Consider the following 20,231-nt stretch of genomic DNA (forward strand, 5'->3'; position numbering starts at 1 on the left):
GGCCCAAATGACATGTATGTAAAGTTCTTTATAGATTTTCTAGTGATATATGTCAGCTGTTGATTTTAAAATTATAACCATATCCATATTCCCTCATTTTCCACAAAATAAATAGAGTACTGAGTATTTGACAGCTGTTGCATGTCCAGACTTGTATGTTATGGAATTCTACATTTTAAGGAATTCTTGAAATATGAAAATTTTCAAATTTAATGGCTTAAGGGAAGTGAAATCCTGAAGACCCGTAACTTCATTTTTCCTCAGAATGTTCTTTGAATAACTTATGCTTCAGTAATGACTCCCATTGTATTCCATCCTTCCATTCTGTGTTTTTTCAGCACCTACACGTAGGGCATTGTGCTAGATAAAAAAATTGCTTAAGATAGTCCCTAATTACAATTTGATTGGAGAGGTAACATGTCTGTAGTTCTCTTACCTTTTAAGACCATATATAAGTGCCATAAAAATGCGGAGGAAAAAAGAAATGAAGGCAGTTGAAGGTGATGTGGAATCTGGGAATAGTTGTGGAAGGATTTTGAAGCTTTTGATTTGGGCCATGAGGGAATGGGTGGTATCTTACTACTTTAGGAACTCTCGGAAGCCCCCAAGCTATGTACATGTCAGGAATGCCTTTATCTACAGTGTTAGATTGACCATATTTTTGTAGCATTTGATTGGTTTTGTCTCAAGTCTTAGTAAATTTTTTAACCTAGAATGATACCCAAATAAATTGACTTGTTAACCAGTAAGTATTTATTTATTTAACCTCTCCAGTGTACCCAGGACTCTGCAGGGTACTTTGGGTAGTACAGGGTAGAGGTAGAGAATGCAGATTGGTCCCTAAATGTGGCAAACAGTGTACAGGAGATTAAAAATTAAGTGATAACAGAGTATAAGAACTGTAGAATTTCAAAGCAGAAAATGGTTAATGAATGCTGAAGTTGGCAGAGAAAACTTCATGCAGGAATTGAGCTGGGTATTGAAGGATTAGATAAGATTTTTATAGATGGGAAGGAGCTATAGATGTAAACTGATACCTCATTTGTTTAGTCTTTGTAATATTTCAGATGCAGAAAGAATTACTGGACACAGAACTGGATTTGTATAAGAAGATGCAGGCTGGAGAAGAAGTCACTGAACTTAGGAGAAAATATACAGAACTACAGCTTGAAGTATGTTTCATTAATATCAGAAGATAAAAGGATGCTTGTAAACATTGCTTCTGTGTTTGAATGCAGTAATTAGCACCTGCCACATGTTCTGGGGCATGGCACACTCACTGTCACCTGGCATTTTCTTTCAACATTTGAGTGTACAAAGAACTATGAGCAGGACTTGGGGGACATAAAAGTTTCAGTAACAGACCCTGTTTTACTGGTATATTTGTAGGGAGTAAGGAAGCAAAGAAGCATGAATGTACTCGCTATGGCTCTAGTTTCCATGTTTTGGAGTCTGAGTTTAGAAGAACGAAGTAAGAAAGGTATATTGATAGTGTAGGTAGAAGAGAGGGATCAAAATCATGCCTTTTGCCATCATCTCAGTCCACACCTGTATTGTTATTTTTTTTTATTTGTGTGACAAGCATACAGTAGGATGTAATCTTTGGAAGATCACAATCCTATTTTTATTTAAAAAAAAAAAAACAAGCCCCCAAATACACATTTAATTAATTTAAGAAAAGTGACTATTCACTGTCCTTATAAATGTACACCTTTGTAATTTACCACTTTTTATAAAGAGGTTATGTACTTAAGTTTACCATGGTGATGCCAGTGTTCATAGTTAAAAGTTCTGTTGACATTTGACATTATTTTCATATAAATTTTAGGTGATATGTACATTCTATGGGATCTGATTTTTTTTCATTCTGAATCAGTGCATATAAATCTTATCAAATTCCTTTGAATTCTTCATGTTATTTATTATGGGTAATAATATCCTATTACTTTTACATATGTTATTTTAATATATATTATATACAGTTTATTCAACTATTCTTCAGTTATTATTGTCAAGTTGTTTTTAACTTTCTGCATTTACAAATAGTTCATAGCCTATGGAAAGGTGTCATGGTATAGGAATAACATGCTGCCATTGAGCAGGCACTGAACTTGCAGACTGAAGACTCATGTTCAAATCTTGCCTCAAGACACCTTAATTGCATTGTAACCTTGGTCAAGTTACTGCATCTCTCTGTGTCTCAGTTTATTTATAAAATAAAAGTGTCAGACTGATTGGTATTTGTGGTGTCTCCTTAGCATAGTGCCTAGCATATCCTGATTAATAAAAATTTATTGAATTGCAGCTCTAAATCTATTACTGACTTTTTTTCATTACTCTTTTGTGCTATAATGTTACCTAAGAGGGCAAGGTTTCAGTTTTTTCCCCAATTAGAAATGGGACTTTTTTTTCCTCTCTGAGCTTTAGCAGCTTAGCACATGAAGTCATCCTCACCTTATTTGTTGAATCATGAAGTTTCTAGTCAATTTTGTATCATTTAAAATGTAATAGACTAACTGTACATAGTGCTTAAGAAAGTTTTGCCTATAGGTGGTGCTGTGGATGTTTACAAAAACAAAACATAACACATAATTTCCTTTGGATTTGGCTACATTTTTCATTTTCTTAACAAATTATTAATTTTATTACTCCACTGCATTAAGATTTCTGGAGTTGCAACAAGAAAATTAATTTTTTAAATTGTAAATATTTTGAGACGGGGTAAGAAAGACAAACCCCATTCATGGTGTGGTTCAGTGATATTTTCTACATAGTTTGCAGATTTTGTTTTATTGTTAGAAGCTAGTTAATATCTTAGCATTTGGAGGGAAGGAAATAATATGGATTTCATTTTAAAAATGGAAAGATTGAATGTTGGCGTTTTAATTGTGTTATGTTGGTTTTTTAATAGGTTAAAAAAGTAGAGTTCAATTAAAGCAGTTGTTAATAAAGCATTTTAGTTGTTGCAGTGGTACACTGTACACTTGTACAGTGGTACAGATGGCATACTTGTATTCTGCTTTTGTTGTGGGTAAAGTTTAAATTGCAGCTACTTAATAACATCTACATTGAAAACATTATTTAGGTTTTAGTTGGTTTTGTCTAATTTTAAGATTAAACATTCTCTCAAGAACTCTGGCTTGTTAATATATGGTACGTATATAAAGATTCCTGCCCTATTAATACTCTTAATCTAAGTAATCAAGTTTATCATTTGTTTCCTTTTAATATTGAAAAAAATGTAGCACTTATTATTTTGTGATGATTTTTTTAAAAAAATTAAAAATAAGGATGATCTGGGTTGCATCTGATATATTCTGGCTTTTAGCCCGGGGTAAGCTACTGTACTGTCAGCACCCTCGGTTCCAAGGCCAGGGAGCCAAATCCTATTCACTACCCATTTTTGTATGGCCTACAAGCTAAGGATGTTTTTATATTCTAAAACACAATAAAACTTTATTTTAAAATTAATAACCATTTTTAGCTCCAGGCTATAGTAGTTCCTAATCTGTGTTGATGGGATGAATTTCTTCTTCAAGAGTTCCCTATTTGTATGGCATCACAAGTCTAGATGACATTTTTAGTGATTTGAGGATTTGAGATTAGAAGAGAACATACACAATGGTCTCAGACTATAAAATGAGAGTTGCATTCTTTAGGCAAAAGAAGCAAATTGAGTTTAAGAATTTCCCTTTACAATTGAAGTTCCAAGTTAGGGGATCTATAGTACATGTCATATGTTTAGACAAAAGCAAAACAAAACCCTATAATTGCAATTTTCCTACCAAAACATAATTTTTAAAAACATTAGCTTATTATGAGGCAGCTAAGTGGCTGAACCTGGAGTTTGGAAGACCTGAATTCAGATCTCAGTCATTTAATTATGGTAAGTATGAGGAAACTGTTTCCTCATCTATAAAATAATAGCACCCACCTTTCAGGGTTGTTGTAAGGATAAAATAATATTTGTGAAGTTCTTTGTAAATCTTTAAGTACCATATATAGCAGTTGTGATAATGTTGATGGTAAGTGACTGGTGTACTGCTTAAATGTAAATAAATGGCATACATTTTAAAATCTGTTTTAGGCTGCAAAAAGAGGGATTCTTTCATCTGGTCGAGGGCGAGGAATTCATTCAAGAGGCCGAGGTACAACTCGGGGCAGAGGAAGGGGTCGCGGTCGAGGGAGAGGTGTTCCTGGTCATGCTGTGGTAGATCATCGCCCAAGAGCATTAGAGATCTCTGCATTTACTGAGAGTGATAGAGAAGACCTTCTCCCCCATTTTGCGGTATCTAATGATTTTGATGTTTTTTTTTTTTTTGTGGTCAAAGTTCCTTCAGTTGAGCTTCATGTGGCATGAACTCAAAAGCTCTTCACTGTTTTGGTAGTTCTTAATGTTAATGTCCTTCCTAAAAAGTGATGCTTAAGACAAGACACAGTACCCCGCCATGTCATTTGACCAGGGTAGAATACAGCAAGACTGGTATCTTCTGTCCTGGACACTGTCTGTCTCAGGCCATCCTAAGATTGCATCAACCCCAATTTTGACTCAGGTCAAATTTGCACTTGAGTGGCATTTCTGGATCTTGAGTTGCTTTCTAGCCCTGTTAGTACCAACTTGTATTTGTGAAAATGGTCTTCGGATCCTCAGTATAAGACTTGATAGAGTATAAGAGATCTAGAGCAAAAACGGACTTCAGAGGTTATGTTGTCTAACCCCCTTGAAAGTACTGCTGTGAATATTTTCATACATATGGGATCTTTTGACTCCTTAGGTTGATTATATATCTTAACAGTGAATTTTTTGGGTCCAAGGGTATATGAATTGGACCAGTTTATAGCTGTACCAATAAATAATGTATTCATGTATATTCTGAAGCCCCTTAGGTGTTGAATATTTTTCTTTTGCTCTTTTTGCCAATTTGCTGGGTATGAAGTGAAATTTATTAATTTACCTTTCTCTTAGGAATGATTTGGAGCAATGAGTCATATGCTTATTAATAATTTGTAATTTTTAAAAAAGCTGTTCATATCCTTTCACATCACATATCTATTGGGGGATGACTCTTGGTTTTATATATTTATATCAGTTTCCTAATACATTTTGATTTAGACCTTTATATTTGATGTATAGCTTTGACATGATCTGTTTTCTTAAATTAAGCCATATTGGCTGTTCTAACCATTGCTTCCTTTCTAGATAAAATGACAACTAAGGAATTCTTTAAATAATAAGTTGTAAAATTTTTCATGATATTTAAGTTAAGCTTACTGTTCTGTAGTTTGCAGGCTCTGCTTTTTCCTTCCCTCTTTTAAAAAATGAAGACATTTGCCCTGTTCCACTTGTGTGTGTATTTGCTGTTCTCCACAGTCATTTAAAGATTCCTGAGAGTGGCTTAACAGTCATAGCCGCCAGTTCTTTCAGTTCCCTATAATGTAGTTCATCTGATTGCTTAGTGATGTGAACTAATCAGAACAGCAGGGTGCTCTTTTTGCTATCTCCTTAGTTGTCTTCGTATTTATTTCCTATTATGTATTTTTATTCCTTTTCTCAGTTTTCAGATGTTTGGCTTATTTTTTTGTTGTAGGAAAATGCGAAACAAAAAATAGTTGAAAAGTTCTTTTTTATTATTTATTATCATGTTATGTATTATCAGTGGTTCTCCCCCTCTTTTGTTCTTTTCTTTTCCCCACAATAACTGGGACATCCTCTTCCTCCTCCTTTTCTTCTTCTTCTTTACCTTTACTTGCTTCAAAATGTGCTTCCTCCTTTGGAATTTGTCTCTTCTTTTGCTGGTGTGTCTACATCTCTCTTTGATACCTCACTATTAGAATTAGTCATTTTTGTGTCTTCAGTATTTCCTTCTTGAGAGCTTCTAATCTCTTTTGTAGAATTTTAGATCCTTTTTTTAAATTTTGGATTCTTTCTATATTTTCTTGGAACCTTATTCTCCTGGAATATGGGGGTACATGCTAGACTATAGGGGCTATTAGATGACTCATGGATGAAGCATTGATGCTGGAGTCAGGAATATCTGAGTTCAGATTTGGCCCCAGGCACTTAACTAGCTGTGTGATCTTGAGCAAATTGCTTAACTTCTGTTTGCGTAGGAAGCAGCTAGGTGGATCAATGGATAGAGCTCTGGGCCTGGAATCAGGAAGACTTGAGTTGAAATGTGGCTTTAGATACGTTTTAGCCATGTGACACTGGGCATGTCACTTAACCTCTCCTTGCTTCAGTCCACTGAAGAAGGAAATGGCAAACCAGTCACAAAGAATCAGACACAACTGAGCAACAGCAGAAGTGTCAGACTGTGCCTGTCTTTTCCCTATACCATCATTTTATTTTTTGTTCAGTTTGAGAACAGTTGTTATACTTGGACAGGATCCTGATAAAGAATATTTATTTTTAGAAATAAGTATGTTCAGAACAAGTGATTGTTTATGTGGGTAATCATTTTATCTTTATCACATGAAATCTTTTCTGTGGTAGCCTTTTTTGATAATGAATTTTCTTCTACTTTTACTAAGAGCAAAGTGGGAATAAGTTTCAAATGGAGATATCTAATACCCAAAGCTTTGTGAGAAAAAATATATTCTGGCATTCTAATTTTCAAAAGTGAAGGTATTTATAACAACACTAAAAATAAGCTTGGAAAATGTGCGGGTTTTGTCTGCAACAGTGTTTGAAATCAGTTATGTTGATGTGAATAGTTTAAATTCAGATATGGTCTATATCTTTAAACTGAAAATGCTTTAAACAGAAGTGTTGCACCCAATCATATTTTTGGTCTGGACCTATAGGTAATGTTTTACACAAAATTTCCTCTACCTTTGCAGCTGAGGAACTTGATTTGCAATTTTATAGCCTTTGGAACCTGCAGCTAGACAGGTTAAAGTAACTTGCCCGGGATATTATAGCTAATATGTATCAGACCTGGCACTTGGGTTTTCTGACTTGAATATTGGTACTAGATCCAGTGTTACAGTGTTTCTTCTCCTGCCCACATACATGTTGTGCCCCGCATACGCACATGTGCGCACACACGTCCTCAGATTTTGCAAGAATATTGGGACCAATATCACATTACTGTTTTCTTTTACTTTATTGTGGCATGGGTTTATTTGTATGATTTTATGTTTTTAATAATGTTTGATATTTTAAATTGCATATGCATTTAAATGGGTTTTTTTTTTTAAAGCAATACGGTGAAATTGAAGATTGTCAGATTGACGACTCCTCTCTTCATGCGGTAATTACATTCAAGACGAGAGCAGAAGCAGAAGCAGTAAGTTCAACAGTACTTTAACCATTTGAAAAATCCATTTTGAAAGTATGACTGGGGCCTTACTTTATAGTACCGCCATAGTTTCCTAATAGATCCCTATTTTCCTGCACTGTGATAGATTCTACTCTTGTAACAAAAAACAGTTAAACAAAACAAACATATGGAGTGTTCTGTACTCATAGCCTAATGCTTTTCTTCCCAAGAAAAGGAAGTATATTTTGTTATCTGCTTTCTTGGATCAAAATTGGTCATTACATTGAATATGAGTTCAGCTGCCTTATCGTTTTTTTTTTTTTTTTTTCCCATTTACATTGTATACTTTTGTTGTCCAAAGTAGAGGTTCTTGACCTAAGGTCCATGAACATGTTTTAAAAATTTTTTTTGATAACTATTTCAGTATAATTTTTCCCCTTCATAATCTTACATATTTTATTTTGCATCTAAAACATTATTCTGAGGATTCCATAGGCTTTACCAGACTGCGAAAGTGAGATATATGACATAAAAAACAAAACCAAAACAGTTAAGAATTTCTAGATGGAATTCTTGCCTTAGTTCTGCTTTTTGCTCTGCCTAAGGTCATACAAACCCCATATTTTTCTGAATTCCTAATACTTATCATTTGTTAAGGTAGAATAATTCCATAATATGCATTCTATCCTTTGTTCAGCTATTCTTCAGGTGACAGAAATCAAATTTCCAATTTTTTTTGCTATCACAAAATGTGTGATACTTATGAATATTCTGATACACATATGACCTGCCTATCACTGACTTTCCTAGAATGCATGCTGAATAGTGAGATTTTGGGGTACAAAGTATGAGCAATTATTCTTTTTGCATATTTTCAAATAGTTTTGCAGAACAGTTGAACTAGTTCCCACTTCTCACAACTCCTTTTTAGTCTGTTTTTCTTGCCATAGTTCTTCCAATATCAACTCTCCTTTTGTCATTTTTTGCCAATTTGCCAGTGTGATGTTAATCTTCAGTTGTTTTCATTTGATTTTTATTTTTCTTAATAGTTATTTGGAACACTTAAAAAACTTGTTTTGATAGGTAGCAGATAAGATGCATAACAACAACAAAATATTATCATCAAACAGTTATTATTACTGATGTGTCACTTTAAAGATTGTAAAATGCTTTATATACAATCGTAATTTCGATCCTTGCTACAGCTTTGTGATGTTGGAACTATTATCTCCATTTTATAGATGAGAAAATTGAGGCTGGAAGAGGTTAAGTAATTTGCTCAAGATCACAGCAAATAAGTGTCTAAAGTGGGATTTCATAGGAGCATAGATTTAAGAGTTGGAAGAGACTTTAGAGGTCATTGATTCAATCTTACCATTTTATAGATGATGAAATTGAGGACCAGAGAGATTAAATGACTTACTTATGAATTACATAGCAAGCAAGAGTCACAGGCAGAATTTGAACTCAGGTCTTCTGACTCCAAGTCTATTTCTGTATTCTCTGTACCACACCCTTTTTAACACACAAAAAAGTTACTACTATCAATCAGTTCTTAAAATAGTGCTTTTATTCTCAATCTACTTTCCCACTTTCTACCTGATTTCTTACCTAGCCATAATCACTGAATAGGCATTGCCTTAGACAGATTGAGACCTGGGAAAGACCTTAACTTAAAAAGGCCAAGGTGTCTCGCACTGCATCCAGGGCCATTTCTAGTCATCTTGATCTATATCTTGCATTGGACCCACTTGGCTCTGGGGAAGAAGACGAGGCTGGTGACTTCACACAGCCCTCCTTCATTTATATTCAATTCACTTGCGTGTCATGGCATCACCTCCCTGATGTCATGGTCCTCTTCCAAAACAAAGGACAGTACCTTCCCACTTCCCCCATTTCAATGGGCAATATTTGGAAGAGAGCAATTCAGTTAATCATCAGTGAATAGACTCTGTATTTTGAAGCCTTTCAGGACTTTTGAAATTTTCTAAGCACTATGTTTAAGTTAACTTATTTATTGCTTGGTTTTGCCCTACTTTGAAAAATCAGCTGTTTGCTATGTTTTGCTATATTAACCTCATACATAAAAAAGTCATGAAAATCAAATTCTTAAATCTTCCACTTTTAGGTGTTTTGGTTAATTTAATTGTTGGTTTAGCCCATAGATAGAATTATTTTTATCATGGTAGCATAAATTGAATAATGCTTTAGGTTTTGGTTGCTAGATGAATACTTGGTAACGTTCCATTTTATAAGCAATATTCATTTAAAAATATGATAATTTTACTTGGTGTGTTTAGTATGTAGATAAGTAGTGTGGTGGTAATAGAGATAAATACAGCTGGTCCTGGAGTAAAGTAGACTGGGGTTTTTAGGTCATGCCTCTCAAAATTACGGACTGTATATCTTGGGCTTGGTTCACTCAATTTCACAGTGCCCCAGGTGGGAATGTTCTCTAAGATGACAAATTGCAGAATAGGTGCTAATCTGCATTGTGGAACTGAGCTTTTGGATGAGAAGTGCCCTATACCAGTGAAATCACAGGTTTGATTCCCAAAACCACAAAGATGTTATTGTATATGATATAGTCAGTATGGTCTTAAATAGTTTTCAACTTTTTAAAAGTTTGATTTCTCCTCTTTTCATTATACCTTGCTGACTGATAAATTCCTAGAGAGGTAATTTAATTTCTACCTTTCCCAGTGGGTCCCAGGAGCTCTGCTGAAGGGCTTAGCAAGGGGAGGACTTGGCCTGAGGGCATTTGGAGACACAACAAGATTTGATTCTTGATGGAAATATTAAAGGGTTCATCCAGACTGGATTCTGGACCATTAGAATAAGTGTAGTTTCCAGAATAAGAGCTGTAGTAATCAAGGGCAGCTTCCTGACATTCTAGCTGTAATCATGATCCTTTGGCCTAGACATAGAGCTCTACTCTAGACCTATGGAAAAGATTTTTGTGGGCTTACTTTGACTCACACTACTTCACTGAAGCTATTTTATGCCTTTCTTTGTTGGGTTCTCCAGGATTTTATAAGCAAACCATTATGTGTAAAGTTAGGAATAGTTTATCTCCTCTTGGTCTATGCCTTTGTATGTGCTTTTGATTCTTTATCTTTTTGTTATTGCTAGCATGCCCAAAGCTCTGTCAGATAACTGATGAAGAGCTAGGACTACTTTGCTTTATTCTTTTTTCGTTAATAAAGTTTTTAGTATTTCTCCCTTGTATAAAATGCTAGCTTTTGGTTTGGGACCCTCCTTTTTTTTTTTCATAGTTTTAAGAAAGAGTCTTTCTCTGCCTAGACTCCACAGGTGTTTTTAGCATAAATGAGTATTGCATTTCAGTGAAGGCCTTTTAAAGTTGAGGTGATATGCTTAGGATTTTTTTTTTTGTTTTGCTTTGAATATGCCTAATTGCAACTATTCAAAGTGATTTTATTTTATTTTATTTTTTTTGGTTTAGGTAATAGTTTTTAAAATTGCATTGTTTTGCTTTTTATTTTTCCCTGGTGGTTATATATTTATATTTAAGTCAAATTTTCTCTCAAATTAACTAAAATTTCAGTCTGTCTTCATTGCATTGTCCTTTTAGATTGTTCCATCTTAAACTTTCAATAATAAACGTTCCTTATGAGTTTTAGTATAACATAGAACAGTCACAATTCAGTGCCTTTTCATCATCATGCTTTCAAAAAATATCAGAAGACAGTAAATAAAGCTAGTTCATCTATTATAAAATTGACTTTTTGGGAAAATTCAAGTATATTCATTTCCTGCTTTTCATTTTGAATGTCTAATGAGCAAAAGACTGAAGATGGAGTCATTCTCCCCCTTATCACAACATAATAGAATAGAAAAGAGGGGGAAATTTAAAAGAATAAAATTTAATTATTGCAGGAAGAAGCATTTTGGAAATGAGTACTAAAAATTCTTGTCTGTTCTAGTTCTTTTGGATAGTAGCAAAATATAGATTACTGATTTTGAACTGTACCACAACTTTATTTTTTGACACTCTTCCTCCCCCACATCCCCATTTGTGTATAATATAGTCAGGTTTGTATTAGAATCATGATCATTTTCAGATGATAACTACATGTACATACACACACACATATATCCCCCATGTAACAGCATGGCGTCCTAGATAAAATAGAACTGTGGTGACCATTTAAGTTTGTCCAGTGGACTCCCCAATACACTGTTACTTATATGTTATATTGTGAAAATAAAATTGTTCTGACCCAATTTGATTAACATTTTGTATTGTGGAGTGAGTTTTAGTAATTACCATGAATTTTTTGCTATAATTCACAGAAAACTTTTAATCATCTTGTTTCTGTTATATTTCAACAAATCCAAGTTTTACAAGAAAATTTTTTCTTTTGTAATATTCTTTTATAAGTTACATAAAGAAAAGAACGTAATTTTGATTTCGTATTAACTTTACCTGTTTCTGTCAATGCTAAATCTAGTGAAGAATTGAGTTAGTGACATAGTTTTGGGGCAACATTGCATGAAGAAAGTGTAGCCTTGGGTGACTGACTCCTTGGGACATAGTGAGGGAGGATAGTGAGCAAGGTGACAAAATAAGCCTATACTAATTTAATTCGCATTTTTTTTTTAATCATTTGCATGATACAGTTTCATTTTAAGAAATAAAACTTAGGGTGTGGTAATATGTTGCATTCACTGTACAAAAGGTTATAATAGTTCCTATATTTGGTGAGACCTTACTGTACATTTTTTAAATCAGTTTGGTCTGCTTGCTCTGAGCCCAGAATTAAACCATTATATCTTGAAATTTTGTAATGGTCTTTATTCCCTCATATGAACTTTTAATATCCCATATTGTATTTATTGTATGTTTATCTTATTCTTCTCTTCCACCTCACCCCTACCCCCACTAGATTTTAGGCTCCTTGACAGTGTCTAAATGTATTAGAAAAGTCCTTTGTAGACATTCAGTGTGAATGTTAATTGAGTATTACCAAGATCTCACCTCTAACAAAGTGTGGAAGTTTTGCTTGTGCAGTATTCTGTTAACCTCCTCACAATATTGCACTTGCTTTTCGTAGTTCTTCAGTTTATGGAGTTTTATAAAATTTTCATTATGCACCAAACTAATGTAACAGATGCATAGAAATGATCAGTGTTAGTAAAAAGGACCAGGATTAGCGTGGAAGGATAATTCTTTAAAAATGGAAATATGTACACAGTTGCAATAAAAGCGATCCTTGCAGGTAAGTGCACATTTAAAAATATATACCTGCTTAAAATCTAAGGCGAGGATTTCATGTAAATCATTTGGAAAAATGAGCAGAAAGAGGCATGAAAGAACACATTTCTAAGCTTTTTAAAGATATCTTTATTAGGTATAAAAGTTTAGATTCTTTTTGTCCCATTTGAAGACATAATCAACATATTTTAAGGAACAGTAAAAATTTGTTTAATACTATAACGGTTAGAACATGGACTCTAGATGACTGATTTTATTCTATTTTTGTCATTTGGTTGAATAGTATTTTAAGATTGAAAACAAATTTAAATAGATGAAATTTCAAAGTCCTCCATAACCTGACCTTTTCCACCCTATTGTCTCTCATCCATGCCTGGAATTCTCTCCCTTCCCAATTTATCTCTTAACTTCCTTCAACTAAAATCTCCCTTTCTGTAGGGTACCTTTCCCAATCTCCCTGAATGCTAATCTACTAATCAGGAATTGTTTTTGCTTTTCTTATTATCTCCAAAATGCTGTAGAGTACTTATCACATAGTGGGTACTTAATAAATCCATGTTACCTTGACTTGATATAGTTGGCTGAAAATTGGTGTTTTACCTAAGGCTGTTTCCATATTAGTAGTTAATGAATTACATGGTATAAAAGTACTTATAAATAGTATAAGGACTGCATCTGTGATTCCTTTGTTATAAGAAACTCCTAGATTAGACAATTCCTTATATTGATTGTAGATTGGCACCTTCTCTTAGGGCTAAAGGACTTGTCCAGGTTCACATTCGCAGTGTGTGTTATGGTCAGGTCTTCCTGGGTCCTAAGACAGCTTTATCCACTGCACCAGGCTGTCTCATGTTTATTACATAAAGATATTTTTAAAAATTGAATCAAAAGAATACCCTCTCTACTTTGTCCTTTTTATGATTCCCTTGTGCCACCTTTTTGCCCCAGGGGACTCTATTAAAGACCCAGCTATAGAGTTCCCCACCTAGGGGGAGGAAGTAGTTAACCTTTTCTGGCTGTTTGGTCACTGATTTCTGCACTGTGATCTCACACCTGCCTGCAGTAGGTCAAAATTAAATTTCTATTCAGCCTCAGAGACTATAATTTCTCAGCCCTCTTTTTAGTGGATGCAGTAGTCTCTCCCTTATAAGGGAAATTATTTTCTTATTGTCCTCCCCTGTCTCCTGAAATCTGTGCTTCTACTTGTCAGGTCAGGATGTAAATCCTGATAGCTAGTAATGCTGCCCATGTTGCAGAAACTATGTCCTTTATCTTCTGAAGAAAATAATTTCTTTCATATCTTAACTCTTAACCCAAAAACCACTTCTGAAACTTTTTGCCCAGATATCTGCCCTTTGTGATGTCTTGCCCATGGCTTAAAAATACAAGAACCAAAAAATGTTCCGTAGATGTTATTTCTCTCTCTCTCCCAGTGATGATATGTGTAGGGAGGGAGGAAGGAAAGGAGGGATTGCTCTTAATATGATTGACCTGGAGTCTTTTCTTCCTTTCCCCTCTTGGCATTTCCCTGTTATTCCCTTAATTATAATACTGTTACAGATTTGTTTTAAACTTGTGCTTTAAAAACTGGACCATTAGTTTTATTTCTCAGTCAACAGGCCTCATAATAAAAAATTAATATTTAGTCTTCATTCATGCTCAGAATATGGCTTAAAAGAGTATTAGATTTGTAGCTGAAAGACTTGAGTTTGATTCCAGCTCCAACAAGACTGTTAAACTTTAGGCAAGTCACTTAATTCCTCTGAGCTTTGGTTTCCTCATCTGTAAAATGGGGATTTTAAACTTTTTTTTCTTTTTTAACTTTTTAACTTCTATAAGAAACGGCTGAATAATAAGGTCCTTTTATATTTCATTACCTAAATACCTTTTGAGAGAAAACACATTAAACTTATACTAAATTCCATCCTCACTCATCTGAATTTAACTTTTATTTGGAAGTTAGTGATGAAATGCTGAGGTTTAGCCCATAATTCATAGTAAATTGACTTCTAAGAGACTTGATTGGAATATGTGGGACAAAATGCAACTCTTAGACAAAGGTGCTTTAGGATTTTGAACAAAAGACTAAGGAGTTTGTTTGGAGAGGTGGAGGCAGGGAGAAAGGACTTCACAACAAGTCATTAGAATTTCACATGGTTTAAAAAATGAAGTTAACCTGTTTTAGAAATATGGTGAGCTTTTTTCATCTTACAAAATAGTGGGGCAGGGTGGGATTTAGAAAATGAGATGAAATTCATTGTAGAACTTGACCTATTACTCTGAATATTCTGGCTTTAGTTTTTGTTTTATCTTAGTAATGCCTTTGTAATCTTGTGCTCTCTCAAACATGTTTTCTCTTTATATGTAAAATGAGGTAGCTGGAGTTGATCTCCATTCTACCTGAATCAAGATAAAATTTGCAGCTTTGTCCTTAGAATTTGTACAGCTACTGTATCTAGACAAGATTACGTTAATGTAGTAGTTGAAAGTAGAGTTTGAAAGCTTTTAGAAACTGAAGTAAGAATAAATAGGATGTAAATGAGGATTTAAAATTTACTTTTCTGAGTGTATGAATTCTAGTACATAGACTTGATGTGGTTGTTCAAAGATTTTTTCCCCTTTCTTTTTTTTTTTGTGGTCATGTTCTTGATAATTCAGAGTTCTTGAATAAGTGACATACAAATAAGATATTTGATGTTTAAATATGTCAAAACATTTGTGGTGTGCTTATATTGATTATTTCTAGATATTATTTATCATCTGCCACATTGAGGGTGCTGATTGGTCCAGAAGTAGTTGAATTAAATAGCATTAAAATACATCTTAATATTTTTTTTTCTGTCCATGGGTAGAGTAAATAAACAGAGAAGAATATCTGAATTTTCCTCCAGAATCCTTAGCATTGGAGGAGAGTAAAGCCAAGGAGAAATCAGGATTTGGGCCTGAAGGGGCAAGAAAGAAGCATTTAAGAGCCATGGCAAGAGAAGAGAATCATTACAAATAGAATATTTGAATTGGAGATGACCTGAAATCCCTCATCCTGTACATAAGGAAACTGAGACTTGTAGAGGTTGTGACTTGTTAAAATTAAAAATTTAAGATTAAGTTATTTGACGCCAAGTCCAGTTCATTCTCACTCTCATGTGCTGCTGCTTTGCCATGTCCCAAGAATTTCTTAGTTTGCAGGTTTCTCTTGGTGCTATTAGCCTGTAAAAACTGAAATTTTGATGTGATAGAGAAACAAAATTAACTAACCTAAATTTATTCTGTTTAATGATATAGGAACATTTTCATCACTGCCATAACCCTATAGTACAAACACTTTTAAATTTCATTGCCAGGGGAGGGGGGATTTTTAGTTTATTATTATTTTTATTATTATAATATTTATTATAAATTTATCATAAATATTACTATATTTATATTTAAACTTTATTTTAAAGTAACATTTAATTTCTGTTGGACTTTTAAAGCTTTCTACTTTTCTATGTGTGTTAATTTTTGGGCAAATGCTTTATTTTTCTTTATAGGTTGACACTATTAAGAATCATGAAAGAGAAGCCTCACTTTGTATTTTTATTAAATATTTATCAAAATATTGATACCCTGATTGAACTTCAGTAGAAGTATCTTGGATATTAGATTTCAGTGGGAGGATATGAAAAGTGCTGGTTTTTTAGAACTTTCTAGCTGATAGAGTGTTGGATAACAAAACTTTTATGTAAAATGATTTGCAGTATAGATTTTATGTTGCATGATTCTACCTCAAAGTGAATGTAGTATTTACTGTATTAAATTTTGGATCAAATTCATGCTTAAAGAACCTTCTTAGGAGATTTTTGGGAAGATTATTTCATAATTTCAGGTATCTTTTTACTTTGAAACTCAGATCATGAGAATGGTAGCAAAGTCAGTGTATTATATAATATACTCATACTTTTATAGCAGAGCATCATTGTGGTTTGTTGGAATGAGAACTGGACATGGAATGTTGGCTTGCTGTGTGACTAAGGGCAAATCACGTAAATTCTGAACCTCAATTTCTTAATTCATAAAATGGTCATAGTAATATTTACCTTACAGAGATAAATTTGAGGAAAGAACTTGGCAAACTTTAAAATGTTACATAAATATGAGTAAATGTAACTGGAAAAATGTAAACAAGTATAGAAAGAATTTTTATGGGAGCTTATTTTGTAAAAGGTAGCTTTTCTAGTGGGGGCGAAAAGGCTTGTTTTATGAGTTTATGTTTTAGCCTGAAAATAAGGTAAGATCCTTTACTACAAAATGTTGCATTTTCACGTAGTAGTCATTTCTTCAAAAGATTACAAGTTGTTCCTTGAACCTAAATGTCATGTGTAAGTACATCTTAAAAATTCCAGTTGTGTGACATTGTGATGAGACCATGGACTAAAAACTCCAGAGCTGTATTTTAATAGGCTTGGAATCTTTTACATTTATCATAAATTTATATGTACAGATTTAAAATTTATACCTGGGGACTTTAATATCACACAGCTCATGTGCAGATGTCATTGAACATGTAATTGTTTCTGCATTTCACATTATGCTGTAGTTTGAGATTGTACTATAAATCTTTTGTGACTGTGACAGTTATTTCGGTATGTTGCTAACACTGATTTATGCTAGTTCATGTTACTTTAATTTGAACATACTATTTCCAAAGCAGCCACTTAATGCAGCTGATACTTAGAAAGGTATGAATATCCTATAAGTTAAAATTTTTACATTTTCAATTACAAAGACTTTACTGAAAATGGAACATTTTTCAGAACAGATTATAATAGCAAAGTTAAAAAAATTTTCAACATCGAAGCATTTTTATTTGAAATTTGAGGATTCTTTTATAAAGGAACAGTGTTACATTCAGAATATTATAGTACTGGGTTCCAATTTAATGTTCAGTGTCAAATGTGGCCTTTTGTTATTACATATTAATTGAGACTCAAAAAAGTAAGGTCACTTTACTTCATATGGAATGTGAATAGTAAGTTTCCATATGTGTCATGCATAAATTATTAATACTAACTATTTATCTCCTATTTACCTGCCTACCATGCAGTTAATATTAATCCCTACCTTCTCTTAAGTTCCAGTCTAACATCAGCTGCTGCCTGTTTTACATTTTGATTGGATATACTATAGGGATCTCAAAATCTCTGTGTCTAGAACAGAATTCCTCCGTTTTCCCAAATCCATTCCTTCTACTGACTTCTCTGTTATTATCAAGAACTACCATGTGTCCACTCACTAAGATTCATACCTCCCTCATCCTTGACTTCTACTCTCCCTCATCTCACATATCCAATTACTTGCCAGGTCTTTAGTCTATACTCTGTCTCTTGTGTCTCTTGTATCTGTTTCTTTCTCTCTACTTACATGACCTCTATTGTAATTCAGGCTTTCATTACCTCTTAGTTATATATTGAAATAATCTCCTTTAATAGATCTTCTTGCCTCGTCAGTCTCTTCTCCAATCCATCCTCCACATGCTTCCAGAGTAATAATCCTAAAGTTCAAGTGTCCATGTTATTCCCCTACTCTAGTAAACTCCCAGAACTCCTAGTCACTCTCAGGTACATATAAGATCAAATATAAACTCTTCTGTTTTATATTTAAAGCCCTTTACAGCCCAACTCTTCCATATTTATGTGTGGATGTGCGTGTGTGTATGCGTGTATTATACTCATATATGTGTATACACGTACACACATCCACACATCTCTGTGACTTTACTTGGTATGTTCCCCTGTGCTCAGAGGATACTTCTTCCTCATCTTGGATCTTAGATTTCCACTTCCTTTGAGCTCATCTCAAGTATTACCTTCCACTTAAGACCTTCACATTGCTTGTTGATTGAATGTTTTTAAAAAAATGAAATAGCATCAGGGGGGATCATACATGTTTTCTAGCCTAACTAGGCCCAGGGAGATGAAACCACCTGAAAAATTCAGAAAAACTAAACTAAACACTAATGCTGCACTTTAGTAACATTTATTCTAAGTATGTTAATTATAAGAAGAATTAATCTTTCTCAGAGGTATTAAGGTAACATTTTTACTCTTTTTAGGCTGCAATTCATGGATCTCGTTTCAAAGGGCAAGATCTAAAGCTGGCCTGGAATAAGCCTGTAATTAACATGTCAGCTGCTGAAGCAGAAGAAGTTGAGCCTGATGAGGAGGAAGTAGGTCATTTTTGTCATTGGAGGGGTGGGAGGGGTCTAAGGGGTGTGTAGACTGTCAGCTTCAGAACTTAATCGTGAGTCCTGTGGTGGACTTAAGCAGTGATAGTTATGATACTTGAAAATAATCAGTCAAAAATCATGTGTCTAGTCTGTTTTCCAGGGGCAATTTACCATTATATGAGGATGCTCTTAACTCAGTGCTTGTGGTGGTAAATGCTTGATGGTTTACACAGTGCTTCCTGACCACCATCCTGTGATTAGAGAATAAGGATGAGGCCCAAAGAGTTTGACATTACGTGCTCAGGCACATGTAGCTAGTAAGTGCCAGAGCTAGGATTCGAACCCTTGCCTTCTGACAGGAAGATCACAGTCCTTTCCGCTTCCCCTTACTGTTTCTGGTTGGTTAATAAGAAATCTTATAATTTATGCAGTTTTAGAGTAACTCTATACCTAGTTCCTGTGACATCCCAGCTTTCCCTTTATTTGTCTTTCCCTTTCATAAAGTCTACATCCTTGTTTTGAAGCCAAAAAACCCAAGGTAGGACAGTTCTGCTTAGTTTGCTGCTTTATATCAGTGTAAGATGATTCTCTTTTTCAGCATGTAGTTGTTCTGTGAGAAAAAGTTAAAGCATGGGAAGGGAAGCCTGTTGGGGAAACTTAACAGTTCCTCATTTTTATCCAACTCAGATCTTGGTGTAGTGTAGCTTTGATATCTTTTTTTTTTTTTTGTCATGTGAATTCCCAGATGATCAGATAGCTCCTTATGTGATTTGGCATTATTTGATAACAGTATTAATAATAGCATATAATTTATATAGCACTTTAAGGTTTACAAAAGTACTTCCTTCACAACAATTGTATGCAGTCAGGAGGCAAGTACTATTATTCCCATTTTATATGTGAGGGAACCAAGTGTTGGATGGTCAGTGACTTGCCTCATGTTTTAGGGCTAGTAAGAGTGAACCTGGGCCAGGGTCCAGTTCTTGGATTACAAGTCCCAGTGCCTTTCCCACAATACTGAAGCATCTATAACTCTTCCCCGCCATAAAAATGAACAGTACGTAGATACAGAATAATTTACAACATTAATTACTTTTTGGGTTTGTGAATAGTAGAGGGATTAGTACAAAAAGACACTTGTCTGAGAAACATCTCTCCACCAATGGAGGAATGAGTCACAGGAAGTACATGCAGTGAGTGTAAATGCATTAACAGCTGTTGTGCACAAGGTATTTACTTGTATGATTAGAAACTACCAGAGCATGATGGGCAAGCTTCTCAGATTGCAGGAACATTTGGGTAGATAGGAGAGGGAGGGCAATTAAAGGCATGGTAATGGCATGTACAGACCTTATTTTATGTTTATTGCTCGTTATATGCATACCAATATACTAGGCTATAGGATCTCATTTGTCCATTGTTTTTAGTTTGATGGGCTGAGGTCGTTGCTTTCCCCTCAGTTGTTGCTTGACATTTTTGTCAGATGAGATACATTTTGTATTCAACTCTGAGAATATATATAAAAGTT

General features: G+C 34.2%; 1 protein-coding gene across 23 annotated transcripts in view; it reads left to right on the forward strand.

Moving 5' to 3' along the window:
* RBM26 (RNA binding motif protein 26) overlaps positions 1-20,231 on the forward strand; it is a 107,754-nt gene that overhangs the window by 77,697 nt on the left and 9,826 nt on the right. For all 23 annotated transcript variants that reach the window (XR_011969931.1, XR_011969930.1, XR_011969932.1 and 20 more), the window contains 4 exons: positions 1,068-1,172; positions 4,088-4,288; positions 7,203-7,289; positions 18,590-18,703. Coding sequence is in view for 13 of the 23 variants with exons in the window: in XM_072622149.1 (XP_072478250.1) it covers positions 1,068-1,172; positions 4,088-4,288; positions 7,203-7,289; positions 18,590-18,703 (507 nt within the window). In the remaining 10 variants the exon portion in view is untranslated. The remainder of the gene's footprint in view (positions 1-1,067; positions 1,173-4,087; positions 4,289-7,202; positions 7,290-18,589; positions 18,704-20,231) is intronic.

Source organism: Notamacropus eugenii, chromosome 6, assembly GCF_028372415.1.
Source record: "Notamacropus eugenii isolate mMacEug1 chromosome 6, mMacEug1.pri_v2, whole genome shotgun sequence".
Classification (NCBI taxonomy): domain Eukaryota; kingdom Metazoa; phylum Chordata; class Mammalia; order Diprotodontia; family Macropodidae; genus Notamacropus; species Notamacropus eugenii.